We start from the raw sequence: 19,695 nt of genomic DNA, 5'->3' as shown, positions 1-19,695 counted from the left end.
ACAAATGAGATCTAAATCTATAGCTAAAATCACACATTTCTATAGTTCTATTAACTAATTAATGTCAGATAGTAATGTAATTTGGATTATGGAAAGAAAATAAATAAAGGCCAAAGAAGAAAAAAAAAATATAGCTGACAATTAGACTGGAATTTAAAAATACATATAAATACATCCCAAAGGCTGATTATTTTTAAAACAATTACAGAGTTGAGGTAAGATAAAAACTGGCTTAGAACTGTTTAACTCTAAGTATTGACTAAATGCTATCAATATTTTATATATTCAAAATTTACCAATTAAATCTAAGCACCACTAAGTAGATAGGAAATCCATCATAGAAAAACATCAAATTCTAACTTTATAATAATCTTATAAAAATCCTACAATAATTCAACTGCTGTCATAACAAGAAGGGAACTATGAAAAATTAAATATGGGTCAGCCTCAACTACTAAAAGGAAGATTCTCAAAGTCCTCTGTTTTTTGTGGCTATCCGATGCTCTTTAGTACAAGCACCACAAAAGCTGAGAGATGAGTTGAGAAAACAAGTCAAATTAGCCCATGTCATCAATTTTGTTTTTGTTTCTTTTTTAAAAAGCTGGCCTCAGAACTGTCAATAAATTTCACCTGTCTTGCATCTGATACTATTACTAAGACTCAAGATGGCCCCATATTTCAGTTTTATCTAGTGATAAGCAGATTTACAGACATAAAGTAAATGCTTGTTATTATCATGAGAAAGCCTGATAAAGTATTAACCTTTGTCCAAAGAATGATAGTAGGAAAGTAAGCTAACAGTCTAAACTTAGCACCTGTTTTAGCCTTGAGGTTTAAGTAAAAACAGGTGCTACAAATGACTGCATCACCCAACGTAACAGAATGCCATTAAATAACCCATAAAACAGTATCAAAAGTATGCATCCAAAAAACAAAAAAACACATAATACAAAAATCTCTAAGTGATTTTCCTTCCAAAAGTTATCTTTATACTAGAAAACATGGAATTAGCTTTATCAGCAAAACATATATATTATCAACATTACAGATGGTTAACTGCAGAATTTTTTTAAAAGGTGGCTTCCATAAGAAAATGTATTAATTCCTCTCAAACTTGCATTTTATAGAAGTTAAAAAAAAGTATCTTAAAACTTCAGACAATAAAACACATTAAAACCAAGAAATGATTTTATGAAATGCAATTATTTTACTTGAGATTGCTATTTAAAAGCCTGCATTGTTCTTCAAATTCATAAGGCATTAACTGTAAGTTATATTAAAGAAAAAACAATCATGCTTTCTAATTACAGCCCAAATAGGAAAGATTTGATTCAGGAACTAGATACTCATTGACCACAACTGAGTAATCTAGAAATGATTAATTAATCCCTTGATTATTGAAGATAATTCTGGGAGGCTTTCTAGAACTTAAATTGAAGTCCCCTTACTATGGCAGTGAATTTCACTGAGATTTACAATCTGGAACAGAACATCAGATCAGAACATTTATGATACAACATCAAACTGGAATTTCAGACCCTATCATATGACTCTTAATATTATCTGAAGAGTTTTTAGTGACCCTAGCACACCATCCATACCCCGCCTTATTTAAAAACTTGTACAGAACTTTAAAAGTTATCTGAAAACGATTGTGCTTACTCCTTGGTACACCTGCACACTCAGAAAAGGAGCAGGAAAGGTTGCCATGACTTTGAAGTACATGGACTCAGCACTCTTCCCTCTTCCAAAACCTGATGCGGAGCACTTCAGTGTATGAGAGATGACTCTCCACCCTCCAGTCTCCAGGGCTTCCTAGGGCTCCTACTGACAAAGAAAGCTACAATTTCCTCCCTCTCTGAAATACTGGCAAATAGTCTGAAATCATTCGCCTTCACTTTTGCCAAGAGCTTATTCAATTCATCAAAGAGAAGAAATCTCTCATTTTCAGAGAAACATCTCCAAAAAACAGTCTCCTTTCCAGTCAATGAAAGCAGCCATGACTCCGTGGGGAAGAAGTGCAAGCACACAGCTATGCAATCATTCTGCTCCAGTCTTCATTTGTGACAAAGGAGTGTAATTTAGAAAGCCCAGGGGGCTGCAGATCTATAGTCTTCAATCATCTTCATAGTCAATAAAGATACTCAAAATTCCATTTATCTGATTCCTATGGCTTATTTCTAATTGTTTCAGTATGCAATACCATACCCAATACCTACTTACTTACATACAATACACACCTAATACCATACCATACCTAAGCAATTATTATGAAAGTGTTAAATATAAATTATATGCAGTTTTAGGAATAGTACTTGAGTAGAGCTTGATTTGATTCTCATTTGTCCCACAAATAGTGGGTGTAGTCCTTCTAAAATGGCCACACAGAACTTCCAAACTCTATCATGAAAGAGGTGGGAGGTGGTAGGTACATTGAGAAATCACTCCTTGAATATCTTACACAGTCTTTCAGGCCACAGTTTTTACATTCGATTCAATTTAGCTAAGTTGTTCTCTAAACCTATAGGTTCAAATAACTCCTCCAAATATTTGGGGCCTCAAAAGATTTTTTAAATAGAATTCAAAGGTATTCATTCCAAAAATAATTATGTAAACATATCTTATATATACATACATACATGCACACAGACACACGCATATATATAAATAGTAACAACAAAATACTCAGCTCAGTTAAGGTACTTGGTTTGAGTAAGTAACAATCCTCTAACTCTCTTTTCTCTATTTTTCTTAGCTATGATTCATATCTGATACCAAATGCTCTGCACAGGAAGTTATACTAAATCATGACTGAAACTTCTCTTGCAAAGGTTTATCAACTCAATGTAAAACATAATCAAATAATGAAGAGGAAAATGGCAAAATCAGGTGTTTGAATTTTCCATAAAAACATGACAGCATTCACTAAGGGAAATAATTAATATTATTGTATGAAGTCTAGTCAATGAAACAGTATCTTCTAATTTTTACTATGTAAAACCTGATGAATCATCTCAATTAAACCAACCAATTATCCTGTTAATATTGTAATAAATAAAAATTTTCAGCCTTAAAAGGTACCAATGCCAAAAGGAATAAAAAAAAACTTTAAAACCTTTCAAATTATACAAAAAAGTTTTATATAATCAAAAACTGAAAATTTTTTGAAGATGCCTATCCATATTCCTGGTACAAATCACAATCGCCACCAGTTTTATTTTACTGGATATCTTATTTTACTTAACTTTGATAAAAAAACAATTTGCAAAAATAGCACTCACAAATAAATTATACTACCATTTCTCATGGTGATTTTTTTCTTACTTATTGAGGTCTCATGGTCATTTGTTTCAATTTCTAACAAAAGTATAACATTTGAATTGTAAGATTGTCATTGAGAATACTTACCCGCCCACAAAGCAGAGGATATAAAAGGCCAAATAAAATATTACAAAGGGTCCAAAGGTTATTAGAGAAAGGACAATGCCAAGGCTTCCCCATCCCCATATGGAGAGACTGGTCTGAAATAAAGCAAAGAAAAAAATTTTTTTAAATATGTCCATATACATTAGAAAAGAACCAACAAAACCGTTACATAATTTTACATTTCTCCTTTTAAACATATACGGTTACTGTTTCAGTAATTGTTACGTATTTACTTTTGAAAATGTTAACTACAATCTTAGAGATTTATCTCCAAGAAACAATATACAAAATCTATATGAAGAAAGGGCTTTAAGTACATCAGCAACAATTTTTTAAAAACATAGTGACAATGAAATGCACAGCAAGCGATCATTACACAAATCGTTGAATGATATGCTGGGATAAGAAATGGTTAAAAAAAAAGTATTTATAAAAACATTTATGTAGACTACAAAGTTGTACTTGCTTAGAATATTTCATTTTAAAACTAAGTCCCAATATAACTGCAGCATAACAAGACGTTTTTAAAAATTAAAATTTTAAGGTAAGAAATCCACATCTCAGTGAAAATTGTTTCTTTTACTCAAATTGTGTGCAGTAATTTGTAAAATAATAATTGCAAACTTCCAACTTTCAATTACTAAAATATACCATGAGCTCAAGAAACATCTCCAAAAATTCTGTCCTTAAAAATACACAAAAAGCCCTATTTTGTTTAGAATTATATTGTATTATTTATTTAAAATACTCCTTTTGTTGAAAGCAAACTAGATTTTAGCAATTTAAGTAATTATGAATAAATAAACATATTCAATTCACAAGTTCCTACAACCATTTGCCTTGTACTGTGAGGTCCACAAAGGAAGTATTTGTCCCATTCCGGCCATCAAGGAGCACAGAGAAGAATGTCTTATAGGAATGAAACAATTAGACACAGAACCAAAAGAAAATAATAGAAAGCATTATAAGATGTTAAAGTGAACAAAATTAATGACCACAAAACTATGGAATAGACAATAAGTTCTATGGATTAAGAGAGAAAGGAGAGTTTTATTTATTCACTCATTCTCCAGTCATCAACTGTTTTCTATGTGCTATAAGCTCAAGGTGCTGGGGAAACCACAAGGAAAAAAACATATCCTCATAAGGCTACATTCTAGTAAGGAGAGAAAGATAGGCACACTCTGATAAATGTATGGCCTTCTGTTAAGTTTACATTCCAGGGGAAAAAATAATAAATTTATATAGTTATATCAGATGAGGTAAGTGCTATGGAGAAAAATTAAATATATATGGTTGCTATGTGCATATATATATATATATATATATATGACTATATAAGAAGCTTTCAACTAGATGACATATGAACAGAAATCTTAGAATTTATTTAAGGAGAATTTATAATAATGAGTCTTCCTACCCCAAGTATTATTTTTCCATTTATTCATATTCTCTTTTATGTCACTCTGGGGAAGCTTTTTAAAATTTCTTCTTTTATTTAAGGCTGGTGCAATTTTTGTTCATTTGTATTTTTATTATCCTTTTTCCTTATCCTGGCCACTTTTTAACCAGAGGACAGAATGCCCCGCTGATTAAGTTTCTGCTTTGCCCTCATGATCTCCTCCCTGAATCAGCTGGGGATACTATTTCATCTACAGAAGTGGTCTCTGACTTCTAAGAGCTGAAAGTAAGCAAGGGGATTTAGAATAAAATACAGTGCAGTCCAATCCCTCTGATAATACTTCAGCTGAACACCCATGTACCTAGATCCATATTACAGCCCTGCCAGATGCCCAACTATGGAAAGCAGATCCTATTTCTCAAGATTCCCTCAAAACCTTATCCACTGACTTCCTTACAAAGAGTTCTCATAAACTCTCAGGGAAAGTGAAACCAGACTATGACCCAGATATTTTATTCAAACTACTTTCTTGAATGAGGTCTGACCTAATATTTGCAATATTATTCTTTCTCTACAAAGTTAGATTTATACTTGCTAGCCAGTTTTTCAAAGCTAAACAACGTAGATGTATTTAGATACATTAAGAGGTCTTAAAAATGAAACCAAGCAGCTACCACTGTACATAAAGGAAGGGAGGATAATAAATGTAATATTTCTTCTCCTGTTTGAATCATACCTCTCACAATTTTCAGAGAAGAATCACAATTAGTTAATATGGGGAAGATTATTAAATGCAGCAATTAGTTAACATGGGGAGATGCTCAAATGTCTAAAATGCAAGTTTTCACAATCTTATTGCCTCTCATTTGAAAATGGTAGCAAAAATGATCAAAACACAAATTTTTATTCATTCATTTAATAAATACTTGTCAATACCTACTACAATGAACAAGACAGACATTACTGTCTATTAAAAAAAATCTACAAAAGATCCTTTAATTTTGAGAGGAATTTTTATTTTCTATAGACTAATAAAATTACACAGATTCAATTAAGTAAGTCAGGGGTTCATTTGCTTTGCAGTTAATTTTTTACAATAGTTAACTTCAAATTTTAAACTGTTCATTGAAATACCAGAATAGTGAATTGTACAAAACTAGAAAGTTTCAGTGTTTACAGACACACACACACACACACACACACACAAAATTGGCTTATTATATGATGAAATTAAAGAATACAATTGAACTTAAAACCATATAAAAATTGAGTTCTAATTATTTCCTAAGATGATACAAGATGATAAAATTCAGGATCATTTGGGACCATATCAGAAACTTTCTACAAATTCAAACAGGTATTAATTACCTCAAGAGCTGACCTAACACAGAAGCAAAAAAATAGAAATAAATCTCTATTACAGTGATTTACATTAAAATAATACTTGATATATTACCATTTTCTTCTCTAAATACAATAATCAGTGCTAAAATACCCTATCTGATTCCCTAGAACCACTGACTCACCAACGGGAACTGGAAGAAAGCTTCAAGATCATACTCCAGGATCTTTTTATTTTTCTCTTTTTTTTTATTAATTTTATTTTTTTTAAACATATATTTTTATCCCCAGGGGTACAGGTCTGTGAATCGCCACGTTTACACATTTCACAGCACTCACCATAGCACATAACCTCCCCAATGTCCATAACCCCACCCCCCCGACCCCCCTCCCCCCAGCAACCTTAAGTTTCTTTTGTGAGATTAAAAGTCACTTATAGTTTGTCTCCCTCCCAATCCCATCTTGATTCATTTACTCTTCTCCTACCCCCTTAACCCCCCATGTTGCATCTTCTCTCCCTCATATCAGGAAGATCATATGATAGTTGTCTTTCTCCGATTGACTTATTTCACTAAGCATGATACCCTCTAGTTCCATCCAAGTCGTCGCAAATGGCAAGATTTCATTTCTTTTGATGGCTGCATAGTATTCCATTGTGTATATATACCACATCTTTATCCATTCATCTGTTGATGGACATCTAGGTTCTTTCCATAGTTTGGCTATTGTAGACATTGCTGCTATAAACATTTGGGTGCACGTGCCCCTCTGGATTACTACGTTTGTATCCTTAGGATAAATACCCAATAGTGCAATTGCTGGGTCATAGGGTAGTTCTATTTTCAACATTTTGAGGAACCTCCATGCTGTTTTCCAGAGTGGTTGCACCAGCTTGCATTCCCACCAACAGTGTAAGAGGGTTCCCCTATCTCCGCATCCTCGCCAGCATCTGTCATTTCCGGACTTGTTAATTGTAGCCATTCTGACTGGTTTGAGGTGATATCTCATTGTGGTTTTGATTTGTATTTCCCTGATGCCCAGTGATATGGAGCACTTTTTCATGTGTCTGTTGGCCATCTGGATGTCTTCTTTGCAGAAATGTCTGTTCATGTCCTCTGCCCATTTCTTGATTGGATTATTTATTCTTTGGGTGTTGAATTTGCTAAGTTCTTTATAGATTTTGGACACTAGCCCTTTATCTGATATGTCATTTGCAAATATCTTCTCCCATTCTGTCAGTTGTCTTTTGGTTTTGTTAACTGTTTCCTTTGCTGTGCAAAAGCTTTTGATCTTGATGAAGTCCCAATAGTTCATTCTGCCCTTGCTTCCGTTGCATTTGGCGATGTTCCTACGAAGATGTTGCTGTGGCTGAGGTCCAAGAGGTTGCTGCCTGTGTTCTCCTCAAGGATTTTGATGGATTCCTTTCTCACATTGAGGTCCTTTATCCATTTTGAGTCTATTTTCGTGTGTGGTGTAAGGAAATGATCCAATTTCATTTTTCTGCATGTGGCTGTCCAATTTTCCCAACACCATTTATTGAAGAGGCTATCTTTTTTCCATTGGACATTCTTTCCTGCTTTGTCGAAGATTAGTTGACCATAGAGTTGAGGGTCTATTTCTGGGCTCTCTACTCTGTTCCATTGATCTATGTGTCTGTTTTTGTGCCAGTACCATGCTGTCTTGATGATGACAGCTTTGTAATACAGCTTGAAGTCCGGGATTGTAACGCCACCAACTGTGGCTTTTTCAATATTCCTTTGGCTATTCGCGGTCTTTTCTGGTTCCATATAAATTTTAGGATTATTTGTTCCATTTCTTTGAAAAAAATGGATGGTACTTTGATAGGAATTGCATTAAATGTGTAGATTGCTTTAGGTAGCATAGACATTTTCACAATATTTATTCTTCCAATCCAGGAGCATGGAACATTTTTCCATTTCTTTGTGTCTTCCTCAATTTCTTTCATGAGTACTTTACAGTTTTCTGAGTATAGATTCTTAGCCTCTTTGGTTAGGTTTATTCCTAGGTATCTTATAGTTTGGGGTGCAATTGTAAATGGGATGGACTCCTTAATTTCTCTTTCTTCTGTCTTGTTGTTGGTGTAGAGAAATGCAACTGATTTCTGTGCATTGATTTTATATCCTGACACTTTACTGAATTCCTGTACGAGTTCTAGCAGTTTTGGAGTGGAGTCTTTTGGGTTTTCCACATATAGTATCATATCATCTGCAAAGAGTGATAGTTTGACTTCGTCTTTGCCGATATGGATGCCTTTAATTTCCTTTTGTTGTCTGATTGCTGAGGCTAGGACTTCTAGTACTGTGTTGAATAGCAGTGGTGATAATGGACATCCCTGCCAAGTTCCTGACCTTAGCAGAAAAGCTTTCAGTTTTTTTCCATTGAGAATGATATTTGTGGTGGGTTTTTCATAGATGGCTTTGATAATATTGAGGTATGTGCCCTCTATCCCTATACTTTGAAGAGTTTTGATCAGGAAGGGATGCTGTACTTTGTCAAATGCTTTTTCAGCATCTATGGAGAGTATCATATGGTTCTTGTTCTTTCTTTTATTAATGTGTTGTATCACATTGATTGATTTGCAGATGTTGAACCAACCTTGCAGCCCTGGAATAAATCCCACTTGGTCGTGGTGAATAATCCTTTTAATGTACTGTTGAATCCTATTGGTCAGTATTTTGGTGAGAATTTTTGCATCTGTGTTCATCAAGGATATTGGTCTGTAGTTCTCTTTTTTGATGGGATCCTTGTCTGGTTTTGGGATCAAGGTGATGCTGGCCTCATAAAATGAGTTTGGAAGTTTTCCTTCCATTTCTATTTTTTGGAACAGTTTCAGGAGAATAGGAATTCATTCTTCTTTAAATGTTTGGTAGAATTCCCCCGGGAAGCCGTCTGGCCCTGGGCTTTTGTTTGTTTGGAGATTTTTGATGACTGTTTCAATCTCCTTACTGGTTATGGGTCTGTTCAGGCTTTCTATTTCTTCCTGGTTCAGTTGTGGTAGTTTATATGTCTCTAGGAATGCATCCATTTCTTCCAGATTGTCAAATTTGTTGGCGTAGAGTTGCTCATAGTATGTTCTTATAATTGTCTGTATTCCTTTGGTATTAGTTGTGATCTCTCCTCTTTCATTCATGATTTTTATTGGGGTCCTTTCTCTTTTCTTTTTGATAAGTCTGGCCAGGGGCTTATCAATCTTATTAATTCTTTCAAAGAACCAGCTCTTAGTTTCGTTGATGTGTTCTATTGTGTTTTTTTTGGTTTCTATTTCATTGATTTCTGCTCTGATCTTTATGATTTCTCTTCTCCTGCTGGGTTTAGGGTTTCTTTCTTGTTCTTTCTCCAGCTCCTTTAGGTGTAGGGTTAGGTTGTGTACCTGAGACCTTTCTTGTTTCTTGAGAAAGGCTTGTACCGCTATATATTTTCCTCTCAGGACTGCCTTTGTTGTGTCCCAAAGATTTTGAACCGTTGTGTTTTCATTATCATTTGTTTCCATGAATTTTTTCAATTCTTCTTTAATTTCCTGGTTGACCCATTCATTCTTTAGAAGGATGCTGTTTAGTCTCCATGTATTTGGGTTCTCTCCAAATTTCCTCTTGTGATTGAGTTCTAGCTTCAGAGCATTGTGGTCTGAAAATATGCAGGGAATGATCCCAATCTTTTGATACTGGTTGAGACCTGATTTAGGACCCAGGATGTGATCTATTCTGGAGAATGTTCCATGTGCACTAGAGAAGAATGTGTATTCTGTTGCTTTGGGATGAAATGTTCTGAATATATCTGTGATGTCCATCTGGTCCAGTGTATCATTTAAGGCCTTATTTCCTTGTTGATATTTTGCTTGGATGATCTGTCCATTTCAGTGAGGGGAGTGTTAAAGTCCCCTATGATTATTGTATTATTATTGATGTGTTTCTTTGATTTTGTTATTAATTGGTTTATATAGTTGGCTGCTCCCACGTTAGGGCATAGATATTTAAAATTGTTAGATCTTATTGTTGGACAGATCCTTTGAGTATGATATAGTGTCCTTCCTCATCTCTTATTATAGTCTTTGGCTTAAAATCTAATTGATCTGATCTAATGATTGCCACTCCTGCTTTCTTCTGACGTCCATTAGCATGGTAAATTCTTTTCCACCCCCTCACTTTAAATCCGAAGGTGTCTTCAGGTTTAAAATGAGTTTCTTGTAGGCAACATATAGATGGGTTTTGTTTTTTTATCCATTCTGATACCTTGTGTCTTTTGATAGGGGCATTTAGCCCATTAACATTCAGGGTAACTATTGAGAGATATGAATTTAGTGCCATTGTATTGCCTGTAAGGTGACTGTTATTGTATATTGTCTCTGTTCCTTTTTGATCTACTAGTTTTAGGGTCTCTCTTTGCTTAGAGGACCCCTTTCAATATTTCCTGTAGAGCTGGTTTGGTGTTTGCAAATTCTCTCAGTTTTTGTCCTGGAAGCTTTTAATCTCTCCTTTCTATTTTCAATGATAGCCTAGCTGGATATAGTATTCTTGGCTGCATATTTTTCTCATTTAGTGCTCTGAATATATCATGCCAGCTCTTTCTGGCCTGCCAGGTCTCTGTGGATAAGTCTGCCGCCAATCTAATATTTTTACCATTGTATGTTACAGACTTCTTTTCCCGGGCTGCTTTCAGGATTTTCTCTTCGTCACTAAGACTTGTAAATTTTACTATTAGGTGATGGGGTGTGGACCTATTCTTATTGATTTTGAGGGGGGTTCTCTGAACCTCCTGGATTTTAATGCTTGTTCCCTTTGCCATATTGGGAAAATTCTCTCCAATAATTCTCTCCAATATACCTTCTGCTCCCCTCTCTCTTTCTTCTTCTTCTGGAATCCCAATTATTCTAATGTTGTTTCGTCTTATGGTGTCACTTATCTCTCGAATTCTCCCCTCGTGGTCCAGTAGCTGTTTGTCCCTCTTTTGCTCAGCTTCTTTATTCTCTGTCATTTGGTCTTCTATATCACTAATTCTTTCTTCTGCCTTAGTTATCCTAGTAGTGAGAGCCTCCATTTTTGATTGCACCTCATTAATAGCTTTTTTTATTTCAACTTGGTTAGATTTTAGTTCTTTTATTTCTCCAGAAAGGGCTCTTCTATCTCCTGAGAGGGTTTCTCTAGTATCTTCCATGCCTTTTTCGAGCCCGGCTAGAACCTTGAGAATCGTCATTCTGAACTCTAGATCTGACATATTACCAATGTCTGTATTGATTAGGTGCCTAGCCTTTGGTACTGCCTCTTGTTCTTTTTTGTGTGGTGAATTTTTCCGCCTTGTCATTTTGTCCAGATAAGAGTATATGAAGGAACCAGTAAAATACTAAGAGGGTGGCAACAACCCCAGGAAAATATGCTTTAACCAAACCAGAAGAGATCCCAAATCATGAGGGGGGGAGAAAGGGGACAAAAAGAGGTTCAGAAAGAAAATAAATAAATAAATAAATAAATAAATAAATAAATAAAACAAAAGAAGAATACGAATAAAGAAAAAATATAAAAAGGAAAAAAATATATGTAGATAAACTAGTTAAAAAACATTAAAAAAGAAAAGAGTAAAAGTTAAAAAAATTTAGCAGAAGGAGAGAAAAAAAATTGAAAAAGAAAAAAAAATTAAATTAACTGCAAGGCTAAAGAATCATGGGGAGAAATCCATGAGCTCCGTGCTTTGCTTTCTCCTCCTCTGGAATTCCGCTGCTTTCCTTGGTTTTGAAACTGCACTCCATGGTAGGTGAACTTGGTCCTGGCTGGATTTCTTGTTGATCTTCTGGGGGAGGGGCCTGTTGTAGTGATTCTCAAGTGTCTTTGCCCCCTGCGGAGTTGCACCACCCTTACCAGGGCCCAGGCTGAGTAATCTGCTCGGGTTTGCTTTCGGGAGCTTTTGTTCCCTGAGAGCTTTCCGTAGCGTTCTGGAGGACGGGAATGAAGATGGCGGCCTCCCAGTCTCTGGCCCAGATGAGCCGAGAGCCGGGGGCCCCACTCCTCAGTGCGCCCTCAGACAACAGCGCCCAATTACTCCTGTCACCCTGCCTCTGGCCGCGCTCCGAGCTCACCGAGCCTGCGACTGGTTCAAGGTAACCCCGAGCTTAGAGCTCACTCCTCAGCTCTGTCTCTGTAGCCGGCTTCCCCGTTCTAATACTGTAAGCTCTGCGACACTCAGGCACCCCCAATCCTTCTGTGACCCTGCGGGACCTGAGGCCACGCTGACCCCGCGTGGGCTTTACCCCAGTTTAGCCTATGGAGCGATGTCCCTCAGTGGAACAGAATTTTAAAAGTCCTGATTTTGTGCTCCATTGCTCCGCCGTTTGCTGGGAGCCGGCCCCTCCCCGCGTGGTCTATTTTCCCGTCTCTTTGGATTCACTTCTCCGCCAGTCCTACCTTTCAAAAAGTGGTTGATATTCTGTTTCTAGAATTGCTGTTCTTCTTCTCTTCGATCTCCCGTTGGATTTGTAGGTGTTTACAATCTTTAGATAAGCTATCTAGCTGATCTCCTGCTACCTGAAGTAGTCTCAGCCTGCTACTTCTCTGCCATCTTGACTCCTCCCTCAACTTCAAGGATCTTAAATGCAGACTCTTAAAAACCAGACTCTTAAAAAACTCTTAAGATGCTGATCCATTATGTCTGAGATTCTTTCATTTCCAACAAGTTATCAAAACTGTTCAGAACTTAAAACAACTATATGTTTATAATTCCCCTTAATCTCCAGGTCCACAAAACCTTATTCACAAACTCCAAAACCTAAAAAGTTTTGAGAACCAAATCTGTACAAAACATTCTACAAACTCCATTTATTTCCCTGAACAACTTATTTAAGTAATCAAGAAGTTAGGACAGCATAGTGCCCAAACAATATGGATTCTGGAGTTAGACTGAGTACAAATCTTACCTTTACTCTTTATTAGATGGATAACCACTACACACCTTCATTTCCTCACCTATTTCATGTGTTTGTTGTGGGGAGTAAATAAATGCAATGTCTAGTGGTCACTCTCACTCTCATTCTTAGTGTAGCAACAGAGAAACTAAGACACAGAGAAGCTTAAAAAAAAAAAACTGCCTGAGGTTATGCAAGCTAGTAAGATAAGATTGGGATTTGATCCTAGGCAAATCCCAACTCCTTATTAAACCTTAGAATTTGTCACCGACAACAACCTGAAGTTAAATCACATTAAGAAAAAAAAAAAGCTAAAATCATTTTAAAATCAAATATTATTCAGTTGTTTAATATGTTTCAGAAAATGACTTGTAATGAATGTAATAATCCCTGGCATGAATATGAAGTATGTAATTTTTATTATTAGATAATCAATTTAACCATCGTATACCCTACATAATCAATGGAAAGAATTTCACTTTCAAAGGGTATAAATTTATTAGGATGTCCTGACACCTATATGTGTCAGTTTGGCCTTGAGCATAGGGACACAGAGAAATAAAAAATGATCCCTGCTGCCAAGATGCTTAAGAACGAAAAAAGGATAATACAAAGGATCATATATACCTCCTGATAAAAGAAACCAAGTGGAAATAATTTACCTTGTAATATTTTATGCCTATCAAGTGCTACTGACATTTATCTTACTTGACTCTCACCACACACTTTTATGATTGGGAAGGTAGCATAATACGGTACTAAAAATAAAAAGTTAGAAATTATAGGTTCCAGTTTGCCACTAACATTGTGTAACTGCAAAATCACTCATTGATCCAGAATTCCCATTGAGCAGGCTCTCAAGTCAGGTCTAGCTGTAGCAGATTGGTTAAGTAACTGTCCTCATAATGACACAGCTATTTTGATGCAAAGCCAGACTGAGAGTCTCCAGGGTGCAGGTGGAGAATGGAGCTAAGCGGAAACAGGTATTTTAGATCTCATAAAAAACACATTGTCAGAGCTCCCACAAAATGAACATTGGACTCTGATGTCTCAACAGAATGGGTCAACCATACGCAAGAGTTATAATGACCTGGTGTATGTGAAAACATTATGTGGCATAGGGCAGCCAGACAGATAGGGCTAAGAATCTTCAAACCGATATTACTTCAGTGCCAACTTGGGTCACAAAAATCATACGAGTTAAACAACAAAAATAAGCACTCAAAAGAAGAGTGGCCTTACTGCAACTATAAATTGTTTCCCTCCCACTTTATTCTACTTAAAATATGTTGGTAGTTCTGCTCCAAGTAATTTCAATGGCATGCATTCCTGACATGGAACCTCTCATTCAACATTATATAATTTAACCAAAGCCTGGTACAAAGAAACTGCTCACAAAAATGGAAATATTTAATATACTAACCAGAGTAATGAAATGGAGGGAATGAAAGACAAGGGAGGGGAGAAAAGGAGAGGACAGGGAAAGGGGAAATTGCAAGACAAGGAAAAGGTCTAGGAAAAGTGAAAAAGGAAAGGACCCTAATTTGAAATGTTCCTCTACCCCACACCTTATGGATTTAGTCAGAGTTATACCTTCCTTCCAGTACAACTCACACCAAATTCCCACCCAAAAACAACAAAAAAAAGAAACCCAAAAAACTGGACCTTGTTCTTCCATGAGACTGATGGACCAAAAAAACCGTTCTTTTGGCTGTCTCAACATATGCCGACAGCAACCCACATCCATTACTTCCTTTATGGGGAGGAGGCCACAGAAAAGCAGCCACACAGGGATCATCAGTACATTTGCTGGGGCAACTTGTCCCAAATCCCTCTTTTCATACTCTAAGGACAAGGGAATAAAGATCCTCTTCTACTCACTCCTATTTAAGATACCTAGCATGTTCTTATGAGGATGATTAAAGACTAGTGTGATAGGGAGTTTTCAATTCAGTTCTTGAGCCAGGAAAGATAAGAGAGCCTGTGGAAAGGGTAGATACCGCAGTCAATGACCCTAGTTTCCAAGATGGCTAACCGCCCAGCTGGCAAAAATAACAGCCACTAGATACCTAAAGAGTCTCTCCTACCTCTCCCAACTGGGGGTGTATATTTTTAGTTCTTTGATAATAAACCCTCTTTACAAAAGAAGTATTGTTCAACTGTCATATATTTTGAAGAATGAATTATGTACACATATAGAGATGACCACCTGTACAAACCCTTCCCTTTTTATTAGAGCGGTAGTTATAAAAGGTCACAGACTACTACAGAAGTACACACAATTAGGACTCTTAGCATCTAATGACAAATATAAGCTACAATAAATTAGTGTTTTTTAAACTAGATTCTATCAGTTGCAAAATACCTATACCCAGTTTGAAAACAATAGCAGGAACATTTCATAATTTGTATTTATTTATTCAGGATACAAACTAAGCTGGGCTGCCAACCTCTTTTTTATTCCCACAGCCCGTACACTGGGAATCACTGAATTGGGGCTTGAAGGAACTACTACTGTACTGGGGGCGGGAGGGAGGAGGAAGATGGTATTTATTCAACATTTTCTCTTATACAGGAAAAATCATAAAAGTATCTAAAATGTGGATGGGACAGTATAGCAAAGAACAGTCCTGACAGGCTTCCAATAAATACACAAAGCCTCAAATTGAAAAACTGTTTTACCAAGGTTTCCTGAATTTCTAATAAAAGGTCTAGTAGATACACAAGGCTGAATTAAATTAACCAAAAGAGCTTTTCAGAGACAACATATTTCTAGCTATACAAATTGTTTTGGAGTCTACATATATAATAAATAACTCAATAAATTAAAGATGTCTTTTAAATAATAAATAAGCCTCCACTCTCCATCAAAAAGAAAGAAAATAGATTCTTTTCCTAATGTTCCCATTTGAAATGGGAAAATCTATTTTTGTTTATGAATGAGACTGATATATATGAAATGAAAGTCTATCTTTGTTTATGAATGATACTGATATATGTGTATATCTTTGTTTATGAATGAGACTGATATATATGTGTCTATATACATATACATATGACACATATATAAATATTTGTTTATATATATATGACACAAAAAGGAAAAATATTCCCTTAAAAATAACTGATTAAAGCAAAAATTTTAAAGCTACCAAAGAGTAACAGTTAAATTTCTAATTACATGCTATTAGAATCCTTCGAGATATCAGAACAGAAAATACCAATCTTGCGTATTTTAAAAATTATATTTTTTGTATCAACATATTTACCCGTAATTATTTTTAAAATTTAATTACATACTAGTAAAAGTATGTATAGCTATCATTCAGCTAAGAAAGGGACAGAATTATAAATATGCACACATTTATTTATTTTTTTTACTGTAAGGATATAGGAAAGCTTTTTTAAAATATTTTATTTATTTGACAGAGAGAGACAGCGAGAGAGGGAACACAAGCAGGGGGCATGGGAGAGGGAGAAGCAGGCTTCTGGCTGAGCAGGGAGCCCAGTGCAGGGCTGGATCCCAGGACTCTGGGATCACCACCTAATACGAAGGCAGACGCCCAACCACTGAGCCATCCAGGCGCCCCTAGGGAAACTTTTTTAAACTGATCAATGAGGAATGAAGAAAATGGGGATAGAGGAGACAGGGATAAGAATTAGACATCTGAAAACACCTTGTTGTGTAGATCTGATTTTGTGATAGTATAAATATTTTACATATTAAAAGAATTTAAGGGGCACCTGGGTGGCTCAGTTGGTTGGGCCACTGCCTTCAGCTCAGGTCTTGATCCCAGAGTCCCTGGATTGAGTCCCACATCAGGCTCCTACCTAGCTCTGCAGGGAGTCTGCTTCTCCCTCTGACCTTCTCCCCTCTCATGCTCTCTCTCAAATAAATACATAAAATCTTAAAAAAAAAAAAAAAAGAATTTAAAAAGCATTCTCTAAAAATGAAAAGCAAAGTAAAACAAATCTAACTATATACTAAGAATGTGGAATAACCACACAAAGAAACTATTTTAAGTCATTTTAAAATATAGTAATTTAACTGTGGCTCATTAGTGGTATATATTCTAAAAACAATCACAACAAAAAATAGTGTTACTTCTGTAAAAAATAATGTTGACAGTTCCACTGAAGTGAACCAGGGATATTGGAGCAATGGCTGATTTCAAGGAAATGAGTTTAAAAATGGGCCTGCAGCAACCTGACATACCAGAAAGCTACTGAAGGCTACTGAGGATAAGTCAAAAGGACTCAGCAAACAACCTGAAAAGGATTCAACTGTCTAAAGATGGAATCACTAAAAATAAGAACTACAGTGGACTGGAGCATTTCAAATACTTGAATTCATGAAATCATGAAGACTTGTTTTCTTTTTTAATCACCTTTAAAGGGTGCAACTGTGTTTGAAGAGTGGTAGAGAATTAAGCATTTATCAGGGTAATCGGAAAGTTTATGAAAATTAAGTCTCTCTTTATGGAAATATTCCATATAATAAAGAAGAAATGATAGAACTAGAATAGTACCATATTGCAATCCTTATGTCAGAGATCTAGCAGAGGAGGGAGGGAGGAAGGAAGAACAAACCAGACATTATACACCTCTTCAAACAAAAATATACACCACCATCCATGAAAGAGTCTTGGGTGGGAGGGCGGTGGCATGGGGGGCGGGGAGAGGAGGTAATCAAACCTGAATCTGATTTTAAGAAACGCAGAAGACTGGGAAACGGTTACAATATACCAGGAAGATGAACTGTTACAATATACTAGGGAGATGAATTTAAAAAAAAATATAGAGAGAGAGAGGGAGAAAGAGAGACTGTGAGAAACACTAAAGGGCAAAAAATACCCAGTTCCTTCAACAAATCAAAGGCCAGGGAAAAACAGAGTAAGAAAAGGGGGACAAGGGAGGGAGAAGGAGGGTTTGGGAAAAATTACAGGTTACAACTACAATATGTAGAGCTTATCCTACTTAATTTTCACAGAAATACAGTAGGAAAGGAGAAAGAAGAGGAATGAAAAGAGAAAGAAGGAAAAGGAGACAAACTGGTAGTTTTGTAAAAATTATTTATTTATTTATTATTTATTTTTTATTTTTCTGAGAGAAAGAGCAGGCACAAGTGGGAGGAGGGGCAGAGGGAGAGGGGGAGGAGGGGCAGAGGGCACTCCCCACTGAGCAAGGAACCCGATGCGGGGCTCCATCCCAGGTCCCTGGTATCATGATCCAAGCCTAAGGCAGAAGCTTAACCGACTGAGCTACGACTGAGCTATGCAGGTGCCCCAAATTGGTAGTTCTTAATATTTTCTGGATACTTAATGACATTAAGTTATTGCTTATTTTTTTGCAGTAAAATAATATTATGATTATGTTTTAACAAAGAGAATCTTTATGTTTTACAGACACATAATGAATTATTTACAGATTAAATCATGTATCTAGAATATACTTCAAAAATAATTCTGCAAGTAGAGAGTGGGGGAAAAGTAAAAAAGGATGTAGATGAAATACAAGTGGCCATGAGCTGATATATGTCTAAGCTGTGCATGAGGAGAGGAAATTCATTATATTAATCTTTCTACTTTTAATGTTTGAAATGCTTTAAAAAACTGTTTAAATATATATAATAATCGGGACACCTGGGTGGCTTAGTTGGTTAAGCGTCTGCCTTAAGCTTGGGTCATAATCCCAGGGTCCTGGGATGGGGAACCTCATCAGGATCCCTGCTCAGCAGTCTGCTTCTCCCTCTGCCTGCCACTCCCCATTAGCGCTCACATACTCTCACTCTCTCTGACAAATAAACAAATAAAATCTTAAAAAAAAAAAAGCAACCAAGAGACAGGTTAAGTAAGTAATGAGTTCTAATATCTTACTTTGTGTGTGGTTATATGCACATTTTATGTAAGAACTACTGTTCTTCAAAATAATTATTTTGGGGGGGTTTCATATGATTCTATAACTATTAAATAGCTATGTATTGGGTCTTAATTACACAAAAATGAGTCAGTTTCTGCCCTCAACATGCTCACAAACTAAAGAAGTAAAATTACATGTAATGATACATAAAAATGTCATAAGTGTCACAATAAAAAGATTTAAAAGATTTACAAAATGTTTAGGAATGCAGAAAAGATAAAGCCTCCAGAGCTTATAAACATATTCAAACTCCTTTGAAAGTGTCTTTCATAAACACTTGTGCAGTTAAGGAAATCAATCTCTTTTCTTTACAGTTACTTACTTTTTTCCATCAAAATGGTACTCTCCAAAACTGATTATAAACTTTATGTATTAAAGTCCTGGTAATTTCCAATAATAAAAACTCCAAGTGAACAAAGATTCACAAATGCTAAGACTATTCAAGAGTGTGCCACAGAGAAAGTACTGTTTGATTTAAAAGTAGGACAGAGAATATCATTTGTTTACTGAACTTAAGCCCAATGCTCAAGGCTATTTATATTTTTACATCTAAATATATTTAAAGATTCCACTTATAAATGGCAACAAAGTAAGCTATGAGGGATAAATGCATTATTTAAGAATTTCCAGGGCACGTGGGTGGCTCAGTTAGTTGAGTGACTGCCTTCAGCTCAGGTTATGGTCCTGGAGTCCTGGG

General features: G+C 35.8%; 1 protein-coding gene across 3 annotated transcripts in view; it reads right to left on the bottom strand.

Moving 5' to 3' along the window:
- SNX13 (sorting nexin 13) overlaps positions 1-19,695 on the bottom strand; it is a 132,666-nt gene that overhangs the window by 79,925 nt on the left and 33,046 nt on the right. For all 3 annotated transcript variants that reach the window (XM_032873811.1, XM_032873792.1, XM_032873801.1), the window contains exon 2: positions 3,409-3,521. In XM_032873811.1, coding sequence (XP_032729702.1) covers positions 3,409-3,521 — 113 coding nt within the window. The remainder of the gene's footprint in view (positions 1-3,408; positions 3,522-19,695) is intronic.

The sequence above is a fragment of the Lontra canadensis genome, unplaced genomic scaffold (genome assembly GCF_010015895.1).
Source record: "Lontra canadensis isolate GAN:19392208 unplaced genomic scaffold, GSC_riverotter_1.0 scaffold2, whole genome shotgun sequence".
Lineage (NCBI taxonomy): Eukaryota > Metazoa > Chordata > Mammalia > Carnivora > Mustelidae > Lontra > Lontra canadensis.
The sequence above is the reverse complement of the archived record's forward strand: the minus strand, read 5'-3'. Positions and strand labels throughout refer to the sequence as shown.